This window comes from Sorex araneus, chromosome 5, assembly GCF_027595985.1.
Source record: "Sorex araneus isolate mSorAra2 chromosome 5, mSorAra2.pri, whole genome shotgun sequence".
NCBI lineage: Eukaryota > Metazoa > Chordata > Mammalia > Eulipotyphla > Soricidae > Sorex > Sorex araneus.
In genome coordinates, this window is record NC_073306.1 from 172,173,989 (window position 1) to 172,192,620 (window position 18,632).

Consider the following 18,632-nt stretch of genomic DNA (forward strand, 5'->3'; position numbering starts at 1 on the left):
CGATTTCCTCCGGGTCGGCGGCGCGGCAGGATGACGTCAGAGAACGAGCGCCGCTTGGTAGAGCCGTCCGGTCCCGGGAAGTTGGCATCCCTCCGGCGTGCTAGGGAGGAAATAAAATAGTAATAGGGGATGTCTCTGCGCTGCGGGGGCGCAGCCCGCAGGCTGGGGCCCCGGGTGAGCGGCGGGGCGAGCAGGGGCCGCGCGGGTGCGGGTGGGCTTCGGTGGGGTCCCACCCTTCAGGGGCCGACACGAGCCTTAACTTCTGGGCAGGACGGTTCAGATTTCTTTTGGATGGATCTCAGTGCGTTCTCCCGACCCCGCCTCCGCACCCCACGAGTTAGTGTCTCCTAGGTCGGTTTGTTCCTAAGTCTCGGACCCGCGCCAAAAGCTTTTTGCCTGCTAATCAGTGCCTCGGACCCTGTATTTCTTGGAGCCCTGTAATAAGCACCCCCGAATTACCGTTCTATTTGTCCGTGACTGCCCTGCCCACGGCGCGCCTCTCCGGGCTCTGACAGTGTCTAAGTCTGTGTTCTAGGCTTTTGCGAGGGACTCACCAGTTCCAGTAGCACCAACAGGCACGCGGAATTGTTAAAGGTCCCTTAGCTTTAGTGACGTGTACTGACTAGTGAATTTTTACACTGTTTTAGATCTCTTGTGCGGGTCTGTGTTCTCCTCTGCGAGTCAGTGGCTTCCAGTGATGTGCCATGTTCAAATGCGAAAACGAGGGTGGTGGGCGCAGTGGGCTGAGTGCGTGATTTGCAAGAGGGAGGCTTGGGTTGATCCCTGTACTGCCTGACCCCCTGGAGCGCCACTGGGTGTCTCCCAAAAATCAGATTGAAAAATGTAAAGTAATATGACCTAGGAAATTAATTTGCTGGCTTTATTTGCATCCTTCCAGGTCTCTGAAACTGACTGGGGGTTAGCCCAGTGCGTTTTTGTTGTTTTGGTTTGGGGTTTTTTTTTGCCTTTTGGATCACACCCGGTGATGCTCAGGGGTGTGCCAGGCTCTACACTCAGAAATTATTCCTGGCGGTGCTTGGGGGACCCTATGGGGTGCTGGGGATCGAATTTGGGTCAGCCGTGTACAAGGCAAATGCCCTACCCACTGTGCTATCACTCTGGCTCCTAGCTCTGTGTTTTACATCTCTGCTAAATTATAATGTCCCTGACTCAGATTAGGAATAGATGGGCGGGGAGGGGGCGGGACGTGCTACATATGGCGGTTCTCAGTGCTTCCCCCTGACTCTGTGCTCAATTATCACTACTGCCTTGGGAAACCAACCATATGTGGTGGCAAGGATAAATCCCTGGTTGGCCACATGCAAGGCAAGCACCCTATCCACATACTGTTGCTCCAGCCCCATTAATAGATTTGAAGTTGGTCTGTGGCATATGTTAGCCCATTCCAAAGCTTTTCCTATCTTTGGAAAGCAGTAACCAGGTTAACATCTGGACTTTAAATTTGCTTTATTCCCCTTGAGTCCTCCTTATTCTTAGAGCCTAAACTCTTGCACAATTTGAGCTTGTTGATGGTTTGTCATAATTTTGGAATCTGCTCACTTCTAGGTAATAAAGCATATTAAAAAAAGCAACAATTGGGTGGCTGAAGCAATAGAGCAGCAGGTAGGGCTCTTACCTTGCACATGGCCAGCCTGCATATGATCCTCTATACCTCATATGGCCCCTCCCCCTCAACCCCACGAGGAGTGATCCCTGGGTGCAGAGCCAGAAGTAAGCCCTGAGCACATCCGGGTGTGCCCCTAAACAAACAACGGAAAATTTCCAAGTCTCACACAATGAACTGTTTTGGGGCTAGAGCAGTAGTACAGTGGATAGGACGTTCTGACCATGGCAGTTTAATTTCTGGCATCCCTTATGATCCTCTGAGTTCCACCAGGAGTGATTCCTGAGTGCTCAGCCAGGAATAAACCCTGAGCATCACTGGGTGTGGCCCCACCTCAAGAAATAATAATGAATTTTTTCATTAGGTATTTGGAAGATATTTATGCAGTCCAGTCAAATCACTAAGTTCCCTGCCAGATGAGAAAAAGGAATCTTTACATAATGGACCGGACCTTCAAGATTTCATATCTGGTGACCTTGCAGACAAGAGCACCTGGAAAGAATATAAAGGAAATTTAAAACGCCAGAAAGGAGAAAGGTAATTGAAATGTGAAGCTGACATCATACCCACTCCTTCATCGTGCATTACCTTCAGATATAATCAAGGCCTAGAGTATATTTTTAATCTTGTTAAATTAACAAAATATCACAGGCTCAATAATAATAGGCATAGATGAAGCAGGTGAGAAAGTTGAGGTGTTTTGTGTTTTTTTTTTTTCTGACTCTTTCATGGTTTCTTTTCAACCTTCCTTGGATTTAACCACCTTACATTGTCATTTTCTTTTTTCTTTCAAGCCTCAGATTTCTTTTTAATTTTATTTTATTAAAACATAAACTGCAAAGTTATTTATAGTTTTGTTTTTTGGTGTTTTTTTTGTTTGTTCATTTTTACTTTTTGTGTCACACTGGGTGATGCTCAGGGATTACTTCTGGTTCTGCACTCAGGAATTACTACTGGCAGTGCTCAGGGGATTATATGGGATGCCGGGATTAAATCTGGGTCAGCTGTGTGCAAGACAAATGCCCTCCCCACTCTACTATTGCTCTGGCCCCAGCCTCAGGTTGCTTTAGTGGTGCACCTGGCAGCCAGCCCATTAGACCTTGATGGAGTTTTCATTTGTACTTGGTGTTGATGATCTAAGTTGTTCTTAATGTACTTAAAAACTATCAATCTCAGGGCTTGCCTTGCACACAACCAACTTAGATTCTATCCCCGGCACTCTCTTGGGTCATCCAAGCCCAGCCAGGAGCACATATGGTCACCCTAGCCCCATCTCTGAGCACAGAACCAGGAGTGAGCCCTGAGCACTGCCAGATATGGCTCCAAAATTTAAATTCTTTTTAAAAATATATCTATGGGGGCCGGAGTGATAGCAGAGCGGGTAGGGTGTTTGCCTTGCACATGGCCGACCTGGGTTCGATCCCTGGCATCCCATATGGTCCCCCAAGCACTGCCAGGAGCAATTCCTGAGTGCAAAGCCAGGAGTGACCCCTGAGCATCGCTGAGTATGACCCAAAAAGCAAATAAAAAGATATCTATGATTGTCTCTCCTAGAGAGACTCTGAGGGCCAGGGGAGCCAGCTCTAGGAGTGGGAGCACATTCTCCGCAAGCAGCAGCCATGGGTTCATTCCCCAGCACCACCAGGACTGACCCCTACCCCCCGCATTCATCAGAGAAGAGCCCCTGAGCATCATCTGGTATGACCCACAGAATATACCAAAAAAGGGCCCAGAGCGATAGTACTGCGGGTAAGGTATTTGCCTTGCATGCGGCTGACCAGGTTCAATCTCCAGCATCCCATATGGTCCATGGCCCCCCAAGTATTGCCAGAAGTAATTCCTGAGTGCAGGGCTAGGAGTAACCCCTGAACATCACCAGGTGTGACCACAAAAAATCTGTATATGTATATGTGTGTGTGTGTGTATGTGTGTGTGTGTGTATGTGCGCGCACGTGTGCATGTGTATAGATACCAAAAACTAAGAAAAGACTGATGAAAGAATATCATGCAGAGGGCAAATTGTTCTGCAGGATTGTTTGCCCAACAATACCTAGGCCAGATGGGGAGAGGTAAAGTATGCAGTGTAGGGGCCGGAGCGATAGCATAGCGGGTAGGGCGTTTGCCTTGCACTCGGCCGACCCGGGTTCGATCCCCAGCATCCCATATGGTCCCCTGAGCACCTCCAGGAGTAATTCCTGAGTGCAAAGCCAGGAGTAACCCCTGAGCATTGCTGGGTGTGACCCAAAAAGCAAAAAAAAAAAAAAAAAAAGTATGCAGTGTAGAACAGAATGTAGAATTGAAAGTAAACTTGTGGGATCTCTCCTTACTCAGAACAAATATAGAGGAGGCTTGCCTTGCATGCGGCCAGACTGGCTGGATTGGACACCCAGCACCCCGTGTGGTCCCCTGAGCCCCAGCAGGAGCGAGGTCGTACTCAGCAGTGTGTAGAGGTTATTCTTGGTTTGTGCTTGGCGGTGCTCAGGGGACTGTATGTGGTTCTGTGAATAGATGCAGTGTTGGCCACATGCAAGGCAGGCACCTTCGCCCACTTTATCAGCATTTTCACAGAGAAATAAGATGTTAAAAACTTGCTTATGGGCAGAGCGATGGTACAACGGGTAAGGAGCTTGTCTTGCATGTGGTCTACCTGGGTTCCATTCCCAGCGTCCCATATGGTCTCCAGAGCACCGCCATGAGTGACTCCTGAGTACAGAACCAGGAGTAACCCCTGAGCATCACTGGATGTGACTCAAAAAGCCGAACAAATGGGGACTGGAGTGATAGCACAGCGGGTAGGGCGTTTGCCTTGCACGTGGCGGACCTGGGTTCGATTCCCAGCATCCCATATGGTCCCCTGAGCACCGCCAGGGGTAATTTCTGAGTGCAGAGCCAGAAGTAAGCCCTGTGCACCGCCAGGTGTGACCCAAAAAGCAAAAAAAAAAAAAAAAAAAAAAGCCGAACAAATTTTTTAAAATATGAAGTTTTAAAAAAAAGCAACAAACTTGTTTACATGGGGACAGGCAGGTTTGGCTTTGCTCAGCATGGTCCCCCAGGAGCAACCCTCAAACTCAAAGCCAAGAGTAGCTCAGAGCCAGGTGTGACCTAAAACCAAAAAACCCCAAAACTTAACTTTTTTAAATTAGGATAGTGTAACTCTGTGCCTTAGCCAAATGTAGCTGTGATCTTGTGCCAGTTGGCTTTTGTTACTTTGTTTGAGCAAACCCAGATTTGATTCTTTGTTCTTTTACAGAAATCATAAGAGTTAATTTAGAATTATGGGTAGATAAAAAGTCCCTCTTGGGGCTGGAGCAATAGCACAGCGGGTAGGGCGTTTGCCTTGCACACAGCAACCCGGGTTCGATTCCCAGCATCCCATATGGTCCCCTGAGCACCGCCAGGAGTAATTCCTAAGTGCATGAGCCAGGAGTAACCCCTGAGCATCGCCGGGTGTGACCCAAAAAGCAAAAAAGCAAAAAAAAAAAAAAAAAGTCCTTCTTAACTAGGAATTGTAAATAGATCAAAGCTATGTGATTGTTCAGGAACAAACTTGCTAGTAAACAGAGTGTTTCACTTTCCTCAGGTTAAGACTCCCCCCATGGCTAAAGACAGAGATTCCTATTGGAAAAAATTACAATAAACTGAAAAATACACTGCGGAACTTGAATCTCCACACAGTAAGTTATCAAAAATTTAAATATTCTTTAAACCAAAAGCATAAACACTTCTACATAGGTATAGCTTAAAGTTGGTGAAAGTAATTGTGTTTTATGTTTCTGAGCATATTAACAGTACACACACACACACACACACACACACACACTCGAGCCTTGGGTGTTTGTGTGTGGTAATGCCTTGGGTGTCTGTGTGTGACCCATGGCTTAATATAAGGCACCACCCACACCCCTCAGAAAAATCCCTGTAGCTTAGGAGATGAGAATTTGTTACAAATAAAATATGTGCTTTTTTGGAAAGAGTATAAATGTTAAATATGAAATGTCACATATTTGCCTCTAGATGTTAAACATTTAATATATGTTCCTCTAGACCTTTTTCTTTGCACATGAAATATATGCGTTCATGGATTTTTTTTTAATGTAAAAATGAAATCCTGACACATAGAATTTGGCATTTTGACATTTTTAAAAGTCAGTGTTGGGTAGCCGGAGCTATAGTATAGTGGGGAGGGTGCTTCACTTGGCCTCGGCCAGCCTGGATTCAGTCCCAGCGTCCCGTATAGTCCCCAGCCACAGCCAGGAGTGATTTGTAAGTGCAGAGTCAGAACCCTGCGCATCACTGGGTGTGCCCCAAGAAACCCAGCAAAAAATTAAGTGCACTCACCAGAGTGATGTGAAGAATACCGCTGAGACCAGACTGTGCCCAGCGCGTCTCTTCTCTCCCCCAGGTGTGCGAGGAGGCTCGCTGTCCCAACATCGGAGAGTGCTGGGGAGGGGGCGAGTATGCCACCGCCACTGCCACGATCATGGTAAGGTCGGCTCAGCGCACCAGGGTCAGTCCAGAGCCTTTCTCCCCAAGGCGTGCTCTGCCACACGGGTCTGTGAGGACTGGGGGGGGGCAAAACCTCGAGAGGCTTTTTCAGCCTTTACGCTCTCAGCCTTCTTTCGCTGAACAATCTATCATTGATTCTGCCATCTCTCTGACGATCGTTTACCACCTTTGGTGCCATTGCTGGGGGCTGGGGTGAAAGCACGGCAGGTAGGGTGTTTGCCTTGGTATAGCCACCCCAGCTTCAGTCCCCAGCACCACACAGTTACCAGAGCCGCACTGGGTGTAATCCCCAAGTACCACCAGCCTTGGGCTGGCCCAAAACCAACGGTAACAGATGCCACTTCTGTAGATTTCTGGAGCGGCTGTTGCTAATTGCTCTCTCCCCCCCCCCCCCCCCGCACCTGCCCCTACCCCCACACTCACTGCTCTGTCCTGTGGGTCTTCTCCGTGGCCACATCAGCTCTCCTCTGGGCCACGCTGGATTCCAGAGGTAAGGTATGGGTTCAGGTTTGCCCCTTAGAGCCTCACTCTGCTTGGACTATCAGCTTTCCAAGGCACAGTGCTAACTTGGAAAATGGAAGCACAGGAGGGCAAGCAGGCCCACTGTCCGTGCCCCCTCAAGGCTTCCGGGTCGCGCCTGCTGCGGTCATTCTGCTGGCCAAGGTCAGTCTCCCAGTTGAGCCAAAGAGCAGCGGGAGGGCCCTGTCAGTTACAGGCCAAGGATGGGAGAGAGAACCTGAGTGCCGTATGGGGAAGTGAGAACTGGGCTCAGTGTAGTTTGTCATTCTTACCTGGAGGGGCTCAGCATTTGTGGCTGAATCTAAATGATATGCAACTGGGGCTGGAGCAATAGCGTTTGCCTTGCACGCGGCCGACCTGGGTTCTATTTCCTGCGTCCCATATGGTCCCCCCCTCACTCCCCCAAGCACCGCCAAGAGTAATTCCTGAGTGTAAAGCCAGGAGCAACCCCCGTGCATCACCAGGTATGACCCAGAGAGGAGAAAAATAAAAAAATCTAAATGATACGCAACTGAAGGCTCAGACCTGCCTGGGAGTGTCTGATAGACCAGAGAGCTGAGCCAGCAGGAAGCTCATCATTCCCGTGAGGAACCGGGGCTTCTGAGAGAGCTCGTCTGGCCAGCTGCTTATCCAAGTCACGAAGCCAGTTTTTCAGGGAGGGGATGATTGAGAGCTTCGTGACGGACATCAGTGGCTTCTTCCCCACAGCTGTCGGCTCCCCAGGCCACCGGGAGCACCCTAGGTGAGGTGGCTGAGGAAGACCATTTTCCTGTGGCCTCCTTGGTCACGTAGAGAGCTCTGAGATGCTGGCCTGGAGGAGCCCACAGTTCACCAAGAGAATGAGGCCAGCTTCCGCTGAGAGCTGGGCCCATGGGTAGGGACAGTGGCTTCTGCTGGCCCTTTGGAAGTGTTCCTGAAGAGGCCGTCCATGTGCAGAATGCACTCTGGCCCCACTTCAGGCTCCTGGGGGCCACTGGGGAGTGTTTTTGGCACGGGTGAGGCAGGAGTTTGCTTTATGGGGGCTGGGGGTAGAGTGGTGGTGGTTTGGGCTACACCCGGTGATGCTCAGGGCTTATTCCTGGCTCTTGTGCTGAGGGATCACTCCTGTAGGTACTCAGAGAACCATATGGGGTGCTGGGGATCAAACCCTGGTTGGCCACATGCAAGGCAAGAACCCTACCCACTGTACTATCTCTCTGGTCCCTCAAAAGTGCATTGTTTTTTTGGGGGGGCAGGGCAAAGAAGGAGCCACACCCAGAGGTGCTCAGGGGTTGCTTCTGGCTGTGCATTCGGGAATCACTGCTGGCGGGGCTTGGAGGACCATGTGGGATGCAAGGACCATGTGCAAGCCACGCACCCTCCCCGCCGTCCTGTCACTCTGGCCCCCTCGAAAGTGCATTCCTGAGGGTGATGCCTATTCGAGCGGTGACATCTCTGTTCCAGTTGATGGGGGACACGTGTACGAGGGGTTGCAGATTTTGCTCTGTGAAGACAGCAAAAGCCCCACCGCCCCTGGACCCCAAAGAGCCCTACAACACCGCCGAGGCCATCGCCGCGTGGGGTCTGGATTACGTGGTCCTCACATCGGTGGACCGAGACGGTCAGTGCGCCAGCACCTGCCCAGACTCCGGCCCTCCCTGAGGCGTGCGCCCTCCTGAGCTCTGGCTTCTTTTGTCTGTAGATCTGCCTGACGGGGGAGCCGAGCACTTTGCGAAGACTGTGTCGTTCCTGAAAGAGAGGTACTCGTCTTTTGCCTTCGCTTGGGTCCTTGAACTTTGGAGGGAGGATCCCTATAAATCTGGCTCACTTGGGGTCGTTACCTCGAGAGGTGCTCATTAACCTCTGGGGGGAAGCCCCTTCCCGATGTCTGCAGGGAATAACCTGCTCTTCTCTCTCCCACCAAAAAGTAGCAGTCAAGTATGCTGGTCTATACGTACAGAAGTTTTAGGGGTACAGAGATGCCCATCCACGGCCGATGGAGCCCCTCCTTTATAATTGAGTGTTGGTGGATTTGGGGGGGAGTTGTTTAAAGCAGTGTAAAATGCTCTGTGGAGACCTCAAAGGGCCGGAGCACTTGCACTGCATGCAGGAGATCCGAATCCAAGGCCTCAGTCCCTAGCACTGCCAGGTGTGGTCCAGAAACATAACACGCACCTAAGAAAACGGCCGGGCTAGAGCTCCGAAGACTAGCCCAGGGGGCCCTGAGCACTGCTGGTATGTCCAGCAACACAAAACCAGATGTTAAGCATGCTATAGATCCTTAACCACGTCCAGATGTCCTTGGGCTTCAGAATCTACGTTGTTATCAGTACTTGAGTCCTGTCTCTTAATGAGCACAAAAAGGGAGTCAGTTGTGCTTATGTGAGCAGCTCAGTGCTTTCTCAGTGTTTTCTCAGTGGTTTCAACCAATGCTTGATATTTTTTAATGTACCAATATTTGATATTTTTTAACATTTGATTTGGGGCTAGAGTGCCTGCTAGAGGCGGGGAAGGTATTCTTTCAACGTTTCTCCATGGAAAGAGATTTATTTCCTTTCTGCATGAGAAACATTACCATGGGGGTATGAAAACTGTCTTGTCCCTATCTTCCCTGCTGCTATCAAAGGATAAAAAACAACTCTGTTTTTTAAAGTTTTGGTGGGGAAGGGGGCGGGTTTTAGGGCCACACCCAGCAGTTCTCAGGGGTTACTCCTGGCTGCACTCAGGAATTACTCCTGGAGGTGCTGGGGGTGAGGGCCCAGATGGGATGCCAGGGATCGAACCCGGGTCTGACATGTGCAAGGCAGAGTCCTCCCTGCTTTACTTCCGCTCCTGCCCAGCAGCTTCATTCTCTCAAGGTTCTAAAGATTGAGGGTTCTGAGAGACAGTACAGGGGCTCATACGCTTGCCCGCGGGCAGCCTGCCCTGGGCAGTCTCTGGTGCCCCACACGGGCCCCTGAACACGGAGCCAGGCACGAGCACCGAGCAGAGCTGGGGCTGTCGAAACTGATGCCGAGTAAGTGCTCTTCATTTCTGTCTGAGCGGTAGGTGCCTCGGTTCTTTTCTCAATTTGATTCTTGCCTTCCCCCCTCAAGGAACCCAAAGATTCTTGTGGAGTGTCTCACGCCTGACTTCCGAGGAGATCTTACAGCAGTAGGAAAAGTTGCTCTGTCAGGGTTAGATGTGTATGCACACAATGTGGAAACGGTTCCAGAATTACAGAGGTAAGTTTATGTGAGAACAACCGTGGGAGGTTGGGAGGGTCAAAATCTGATGTCAGAGGGATATTTGTCATTGACTCTTAGAAGATGAAACACTTTTAAGTATCTATATGTTATTTAATATTTAATATTATTTAAATATATATAAACGGTGTCATCTATTCGTAAAAACCATGAACAATACCCAAAACATTATTAACTCCTGATGGTATCTTTGTGTAAATATGTGTTTGTATGTTTTGGTTTACTCACAGAATGAGCGCCTTTTTTTTTTTTTTTTTTTGCTTTTTTTGTCAGGTCACACCTGGCGATGCTCAGGGTCACTCCTGGCTCTGCACTCAGGAATTACTCCTGGCATTGCCCAGGGAATCATAACGGGCTGCCGTGGACCAAACCCGGGTCGACTGTGTGCAAGGCAAACGCCCTCCCCACTGTACTATCACTCCAGCCTGGGCATTTAAAAATATATATATATATAGGATCATGTAGTACTGCAGGTGAGGCATGCGCAGCTTACCTGGGTTTGATCTTTGACACCTGCGTATGGTCCCTCAAGCCCAGAGCACAGCTGGGTATGGTCCAAAAACAAAAGAAAAAAATAAGATGGGATAACAGCAACGCACCAGTTTCACAAAATGCATAGAAAGGGTCATGTTTAACATAAGTGACTGTGCTTTCATTCATGTCGCCTTTGCGCACAGTGGTTGGGCCACTGCTGAAGCCCAGCACACAGCCTGCACTCACCCTGCTGTGTCTCGTGTACCACCACCAGTGGGTGCCAGCAAAACCGGGTTTCACCCTGGAAGCATTCTCTCCAGTGAAAATTCCAGAAATGTGCTGCTTTTTTTTTTTTTTTTAAACGAGTGGCGTCCCTTCTACACTCACCAGCAGAGGGCAGCTTAGTCTTTTAGAAAGAAAGAAGCATAAAAGTTTCAGCCCTCTGAAATGCGAATTTGGGTTAAACCGTTTTTTTCTTTGTTCGTGGTCAAGATTTTATTTTCGGTAATCTTCCACCCTCTTTTGAAAATTTCTTACAGTCACCCAACCTAAGCTTCAGAATTTTGGTTTCTCAGTAAGTAATTCATTAACAGAATTACTTGCATTTTATTTTTTTTTTTTTTTGCCCCAGGTTTAAAGGCCCTAAAAGTCAGAACAAGGAAGTCCCACTGGACCTTATTTTCTGTTCTAAAGAAGCAGACCGGGGCTGGAGGGATAGCACAGGGGGTAGGGCATTTGCCTTGCACACGCCCGACCCGAGTTCGACTCCCAGCATCCCATATGGTCCCCTGAGCACCGCCAGGGGTAATTCCTGAGTGCAGAGCCAGGAGTAACCCCTGTGCATTGCCGGGTGTGACCCAAAAAGCAAAAAAAAAAAAGAAGCAGACCTTTGCGTGCAGAGGCTGCTGCCAAGCCTCGGGCTGTGCCCAGCTGGAACACGCCTTTCTGGCCTCCCGGGGTGCCTGCACAGGCAGATATTTACTCAGTTGAGCCCGTGGCCATTCTTGCTGACATCAGCTCTGCTCTTTTCAAGGAACGTTCGAGATCCCCGGGCCAATTTCGACCAGTCTCTCCGTGTCCTGAAACATGCCAAGGAGGTCCGGCCCGATGTTATTTCTAAAACATCCATAATGCTGGGTTTAGGCGAGAGCGATGAGCAAGTCTATGCGACGATGAAAGGTGAAAGAATCAGGACACGCTAGGGGCCGGGGCGATAGTCGGCCCGGCTTCAATTCCCAGCACCATATGCCCTGAGCACTGCCAGCAGTGGGGCCTCCACCCAACGCCCCCCCCCAACAATGTCTGTAAGAGGAAGAGAGAGAGTAAAGGGGTAAAAGGGAAAGTTGGAGCAATAGCACAGCCGATAGGGCGCTTGCCTTACACACGGCCGGCCAGGGTTCGATTTCCAGCATCCCATAATGTCCCCCAAGCACCGCCAGGAGTAATTCCTGAGTGCACGAGCTAGGAGTAACCCCTGTGCATCGCTGGGTGTGACTCAAAAAGGAAAAAAAAAAAAAGAGGCCCTGCGCCAGAGAGACAGTACAGTGGGTAAGGTGCTTGCCTTACACATGGCTGACCAGAGTTTGATCCTCAGTATCCCATATGGTTCCCCGAGCACTACCTGGAGTGATCTCTGAGTATTGCTGATATGGCCCCAAAAGCAAAATAATAATGATAGTAATAATAATAAAGCCTCCACCTCTAATTTAGTACCTGCTTTGTAATATTAGAGTTAATTGCCTTTTGTCCGCCAGCCCCTGAGGGGTTTCAGATCGTGTGTATATTTTCAATCTACATGCTTCCTGGCACGGAAATGCTTGGGGTGGGCAAAGTCTGACTCCACAGAGAGAATCATTGGCTAATGGAAGTTCACGCTGTTCTGAAGTAGTTTTGTTTAACTCACAATCGTACCGTCACTGAGACACCTCCTAATGTCACATGTGCTTCCCCCCAGCCCTCCGTGAGGCAGATGTGGATTGTTTGACCTTGGGACAATATATGCAGCCAACAAAGCGCCACCTTAAGGTACGTCGGTCATGGAGGGGCAACTGTGGGCCGGAGCCATAGACAGCGGGTGCGGGCCACTGTTCTGGGTGTAATCCCCAGAATCCCCTATGGTCCCCGGAGCCTGCCAGGGGTTTCCTGAGCACAGAGCCAGGAGTAAGCTATGAGCAGGCCGGGTGTGGCCCAAAAATAAACAGAAAGAGCAGCTGTTGGTGGATGGTTGGGCTTAGTAGGTCAGAGTAGGCTGCGGGGGGGGGGGGGGGGCAGGATGCAACACGTGGCACAGGCTTCACTGGCATGAGGCCCTGGGTTGACCCCACCTTCAAAAGTGAGAAAAAGGCAGAAGTGCTGCCTTTTCGTGTAATGTTACTTTTCTTTTTAAGATTTAAAACAGATGGAGGGACTGGAGAGATAGTCCAGGAGGGTGAGGCTTTTGCCTTGCACGTGGCTGACCGGGATTGATTTGAGCCCTGAGCACAGCCAGGAGTAGCCCCCAAAACCGAAATAAATAAAGGTGTAAAACAGGGCCCGAAGCTGAGGCACCTGCCTTTCACATAGCTGCCAGCCAAGGTGTTTGAGCCCCCAAGCCCCACTAGGAGCGACCCCTGAGCACAGATCCAGGAGGAAGCCCTGAGCACAGCCAGGTGTGGCTCCGAAACAAAACAAAAAAGAGGTCAGAATGCCCACTGTTGCTGTCGTGGGGCCACCCCCGCAGTGCTTAGGGACTATTTCTGGGTTTTGTTTTGTTTTGTTTTGTTTTTGGCAGTGGGAGGGGCCCACCCAGCAGTGTTTGCATACGTGGCTCTCCTTCAAACCTGGGAAAGCGCAGCGGATTTTACAAGACTGTTACACCCCCTTTGCCTAGCAGATAAACCTTCAGGGTCCCTCAGTCAAGCAGATTTTCAAGTCCCACTTTCCATTTTCTCATCTTGTGTCTGTCAGCTAGCCGGGCACTTTTCCGCCCCCCAAGATTGTGCAACTTAAGTGAACACACAGAAAAAGAATGTGAAATTAGGAAATTGGTCTGGGATGACAGCATCAGGGGCTGGAATCCGTGCCGTGGGTAGGAGAGGCCCCGAGCTTCAACCCCGCCACAGCACTGCCCTGCAGTCCTGGCGACCCCAGGCGCCCCCAGAACATCGCCTTGCCAGCCTGCACCCTCAGGTGCGGCCTCAGAGAGTGGCCCGTAGGTGCCTCAGGATCGCTGTGGAGATCCCTATAAAAATAAGCGGGGAAATTACATTAATTCACGCTTGGTGGTATTGTGGTTTATTTGGGGGTTACAGGCGAGCCAGAAATGAAGTCAGAAAGCCAAGTTAGTCTCACTGCTCCTGCTTTATTTCTGGAATGGCCATTTATTCATTCATTCAGAACGCTTGCTTACACCAGACACCAGGCCGAGCAGGAGACAGACAGGATGCATCGGGCAGAGTCATCTTCAGGCCTGACTAATCCTTGTATCTGGACACTCACATAGTCACCTCTGAGGTCACTCAGGCTCCCTCCCTGTCCTTCGGAATCATACAGACAGTGTCATACACACACACACAGTGTCATACAGACACTGTTCCCCTCCCTCCTGCAAGGGCCAGCTGGTAGGGCTGCAGGAACAGGAAGTCGAGGAGCTGGGAGAGGGCACCGTGGACACCCCCCACCCCCAGTAATTGGAAAGCAAAGGCTTGGGTGGGTATTTTTTCATAGAATAAAAATTACTTGGGGGAATTTCTAAAATCAACTAGAATTCATTCTTTACATATCCAGGTTGAAGAATACATTACTCCTGAGAAGTTCAAATACTGGGAAAAAGTAGGAAATGAACTTGGGTTTCATTACACTGCAAGTGGCCCTCTGGTGCGCTCTTCATACAAAGCAGGTAAGGATCTGGGGACGGGCGGGGTGGGGCGCATCTTTTAAAATGGTTTCTCTAAAATTCAGGCCCCATGATATACAGGGCTTTAGATTTTATGTTACTGCATGCACCGCCCCCACCTCGGTGACATTGTCCCTTCTCGTCTGCCGCTTGTCCTTTGGTGAACCCCGGCTCTGTTCGCAGAATCAGTGAGTTTGTTTTCCTTGGCCGTTGTCTCTCCCCTTGCTTTGTTTCCTTACATATTACACATGCCAGCGAGACCATCCAATATTTGTCTTTCTCCACCTGACCTATTTTGCTTAATGTGACCTGCTCCTATGCTAGCCCAAGTTGTTAGCAAAATGCACAATTTCCTCTTTCATAACTGATTAAAATTCCATTGTGTCTGTATAGAACAAAGGGAATAGTTTTGTTTAGACTAGACCTCACCACATTAACTTCTACTCCAAATCCCAAAGTCCGAGGGCAAATTATAACGGCTTTGGTTATCTTTTGTGGGGGAAATAAAACTTGTTTTTCTGGAACATTCTTAGGAGATTTGCTTCATAGGGATCACAATAAAGAGGGTGGGGGCTCTCTAGGAGGGCACTTGTATGCAGCCAGGCCCCGTTTACCCTCCAGCAGCGCAGAGGGGCCTTCAGGCACTGCTGGATGTGAGCCCTGAGCATAGATCCAAGCCAGGAGTACGCCCTGAGCACTGCAGTCGTCACACAATCCCCCCCTCCCACCCCTCCCGCCCCTCATGCCTAGTTTGTCTCATAAATAAAGAATTCCTCTTCTCTCTTCATAACTCATCTGTTGTGATGAAAGCAGAAATAATCCATTTACTCAGTGTGGATTTCAATAGCAGGTTATTCAGAAATGATAAATATCAGTTAAACATATGACATGGTTTTCTGAAAAATCTATCTTTTGACAGTGATGCTAGTTGGGTCTCCAGCTCCCAATTTCACATCAGTTTGATGTCTGAAGAGTATATTGCTGGTAGCATTGTTGTTTGCATCAGTAACATCTTGGTGTTTTTCCTCCTCCGTGCAACAGAAACTATTTCATAAGATTTTCTTTTTCTTTTTTCTTTTTTTCTTTTTTTTGTATTTTGACATATCAAATATCGATATTGAATATATAGAATATTTGATATGCAGCGGGAAGACAGTAATACAGTGATTTGTTTTTGGGGTCACACCTGGTGATGCTCAGGGGTTACTCCTGGCTCTGCACTCAGGAATTACTGCTGGTAGTGCTCAGGGAACGAAATGGGATGCTGGGGATCGAACCCGGGTCAGCTGCATGCAAGGCAAATGCCCTACTCACTGTGTTATTGTGGAATAATTCTTTAGTGCAAGCCAGGATAGGTTCGGGCCAAGTGCTATTGGTTTCGCTCCCCTTGGCTTTCCGTGAGGTGTGGAAGAGCAGAGATTATGCACTCCATTATCTTGCTGGGTTGTCAGCCGTGGCATTCTTATGAGTGTGTACAGATAATGTCAAGGCACCCCTCTATTTAGATCCCAAAAAGGAGTTTATCAGACTGCTGGCCTGCCTGCCAGCTCTGCTGATAGATAGGGCAAATGCAGGTAGGGCATTTGCTTTGCATGTGGCCGGCCCGGGTTTCGTCCCCCACGTCTCATATAGTCCCCTAAGCACTGCCAGAAGAAATTTCCAGAAGTCACCCTGGAGCATTACTGGGTGCAATCCAAAAAGAAAAAAAAAAAAAACACAAGCCTTCGCTTTGCTGTAACAACAAGGAACACTGAAGGCCTGGACCCACAGGGGTTCCTGGATGCAGAGGTGTGCATCCGTGCGGCTCGGAGAGAGGCTGGCGTGAGTGACTCTTCCCACTCACGAGAGGGGAGGCGCTGAACCTGTCCAGCCGCCAGGAGGCACTGGGCTGCCTCCAAAACCTCGAGTCCAGGCTGCTCTGGGGCGGCGCTCAGGACCATATCGATTGGGGGGACAAAGGGCGACACATAGTGCACCAAGTGGGCAGGAGCTAACCCTCACCCATGGGGTTACTCACTACTGGGCCACTAGGGGCCACGAGGCCAGAGCGAAGGCGAAGGGGAGGGGCGAGTGCCCCAGCGCCCGTCTGGGCCTGCACCAAAGGGGAAAAGACGCGCAGCAGTGTTGGGGGAAGCGCCAGGAGAGGGGGTCTCTGAGGACGGAAACCGAGTGCCAGAGATGCGAGACCAGGGGTCAGTGGATTCCAGGGTGCTCCCTGGAAGGGAAGCACCGTGAGGTGATGGGGCCACAGTATACTTCGAAATCGTAACTAACGTGTTTTCATTTTCCCTAAATAGGTGAGTTTTTCCTGAAAAATCTAGTGGCTAAAAGAAAAACAAAAGCCCTCTAATGCACACAGCCTCCCGGGGCACAGAGCCTCTTCCCAGCTGCTCCCCGTCGGCAGTGCAGGGCTTGCCGAAGGCCCCAGCTTCAGCGACGCGCCCCGGCGGCCGCCCTTAGGACAGTGTCGTGTACCGTCGCGAGGAAAGGTCACTCAGCTTCTACCTGCTTGACTCCACTAAGCAGTCGCTTGCTATGACGTAATCATAATGTGATATGAGTTTGCTGTTAACAGTGTAATTTATAAAAATACATGTAAAAACTGTGATTAACAGTATTGCAAACACTGGCACCTTAATAAAAATGATTGAAAAATACATTTAAAACTTCTGTAAGGTCTTCTGAGCCGCGTGTGTGTGTCTGTGAACTGCATTTTCACAGTACCCAATTGTAAAATAATTATAATAGTGTTTTAGTAGATATGTTAATATTTCAAATTTAGGGTCAGAGACCGTTCAGAGGACAGGCGCATTGCCTTTCATGCAGAAGGCAGGGCTCAATTCCTGCCTCCGGGTGACCAGAACAGGGGGTGTGGCCAGCCCAAGTTCCATCCCCAACACCACATATGGTCCCCCAAGCCCTGCCAAGAGTGATCCCTGAGCTCAGAGCCAGGATTAAGCTCTGAGTCCAGCTGGGTGTAGCCCAAAAAAACCCTGTCTCCCTGTCTCAGCATGTTCCCGTTGCACCACCATCAGCAACCCCTGAACACTGAATTGCAAATAGCCCCTGAGTATTCCCAGATGGGGCCCAAATACTAAAATAAAAATCACTGTATCACTGTCGTCCCATTGTTCATCAATTTACTCAAGGAGGCCCAGTAACGTCTCTATTCCTCCCAGCCCTGAGGGTCTCATTCCTCTGACCCTGAAAGAGCCTCCAATCACTGGGAAAGACAAGTAGGGAGAGGCTACTAAAATAAAAATAAATTTTTTTTTTTTTCTTTTTGGGTCACACCCGGCGATGCACAGGGGTCACTCCTGGCTCATGCACTCAGGAATCACCCCTGGCGGTGCTCAGGGGACCATATGGGATGCTGGGACTCGAACCCGGGTCGGCCGCGTGCAAGGCAAACGCCCTACCCGCTGTGCTATCACTCCAGCCCCATAAAAATAAATTTAAAAAAAATTTTTTTAAGTGTTGTCTTGCAACCTCAGGATTAGCTCTCCCGTGAACCTTAAAACAGGAATAGCAGGAAATGTCTGTTTCAAAGCAGAAACACAGCCATGATCTTCGAGGCCTGACTTCGATCCCCTTGTTACTGCACGACTGGTCACAACTGTTAGCAGACTCCGGGGACCTAAGGCCTGGTTCTTGCAGGACGTGTGGGCACAGTGAGCATGAGCTGCAGGGGCCCTGGCACAACTGCCAGGGCAGGAGCTGGAATCTGAACACCCGTTAGGGCCCAGGTGCCGTCCCCGCACCACACGGTCCAGCCTGGCGCAGCTCTGGATGGCCATGCACAAGACAGACTTGGCTGTGCACAAGCAGGGGTCTGGGGAGGGTCACTCCTGGCAGAGTGCTCATCAGATATGCCCTTGAGGTGCTCAGAAGACCCTGGGGTGCTGGAGATCAAACCCGGGGCTCATTCATGCAGAGCGTGTGCCCACATCCTGCAGTGCTCGGGGCAGCATACGTGGTGCCAGGGATGGAGTCCAGGTCAGCTGCTTCCACGGCCCTCACCTTACCTGCTATAACATCTCCTTAAAATAGTTTTTACTAAGGGAAGATACAAAATTGAAGGAGAGTGTGTGGAGAGAGAGCCCATGAAAGGAGATGATGCGCTGGAGGTGTGAAGGGGAGACGCCAGCATGGAGCTCTGCCTTGGCTGCGGCTGCAGGAAGGCAGAGGGTCAGGAGACGAAGGAAACAGCTCGCGCATTTATTTTGACAAATGCAGCGGAGAGGACACAGCCTTGCTGGCTGCCTTTGCTCTAAGGGCCCAGGAAGGCCCAGCCCCGTGGGCCTGGAATGCATGGAATGTGCAAGGCCTGGCCCGGGCACAACCACGGTGCCTGGCTCCAGCTCTGCCCAGACACCCCTTGTCCGTCCAGCAGAGCCCCACTCGCCTTTCC

The 18,632-nt window shown here is 50.1% G+C and overlaps 1 protein-coding gene across 2 annotated transcripts; it reads left to right on the forward strand.

The window, feature by feature from the left end:
• The first annotated feature begins 2 nt into the window (after positions 1 to 2).
• On the forward strand, positions 3 to 16,891 carry LIAS (lipoic acid synthetase). Of its 2 annotated transcripts, XM_004608019.2 has the most exons (11): positions 8 to 174; positions 1,989 to 2,161; positions 5,205 to 5,298; positions 6,027 to 6,107; positions 8,093 to 8,249; positions 8,331 to 8,388; positions 9,724 to 9,852; positions 11,381 to 11,526; positions 12,302 to 12,372; positions 14,113 to 14,224; positions 16,519 to 16,891. In XM_004608019.2, the coding sequence occupies exons 1-11, from the start codon at positions 130 to 132 to the stop codon at positions 16,569 to 16,571; spliced, it is 1,119 nt and encodes a 372-aa protein (XP_004608076.2). In that variant the 5' UTR covers positions 8 to 129; the 3' UTR covers positions 16,572 to 16,891. The 2 variants fall into 2 exon arrangements, with proteins under 2 accessions (XP_054995566.1, XP_004608076.2); XM_055139591.1 differs by lacking the exons at positions 5,205 to 5,298; positions 8,093 to 8,249; positions 8,331 to 8,388 and having other exon boundaries at positions 3 to 174.
• The last annotated feature ends 1,741 nt before the right edge of the window (positions 16,892 to 18,632 follow it).

Bases quoted from the DNA above. Each gene is read 5' to 3' on its own strand.
- LIAS (XM_004608019.2), top strand. From the start codon at position 130: ATGTCTCTGCGCTGCGGGGGCGCAGCCCGCAGGCTGGGGCCCCGG. The intron at 12,373-14,112 runs GTACGTCGGTCA...TTACATATCCAG, and splicing joins CAACAAAGCGCCACCTTAAG to GTTGAAGAATACATTACTCC. The intron at 14,225-16,518 runs GTAAGGATCTGG...TTCCCTAAATAG, and splicing joins GCGCTCTTCATACAAAGCAG to GTGAGTTTTTCCTGAAAAAT.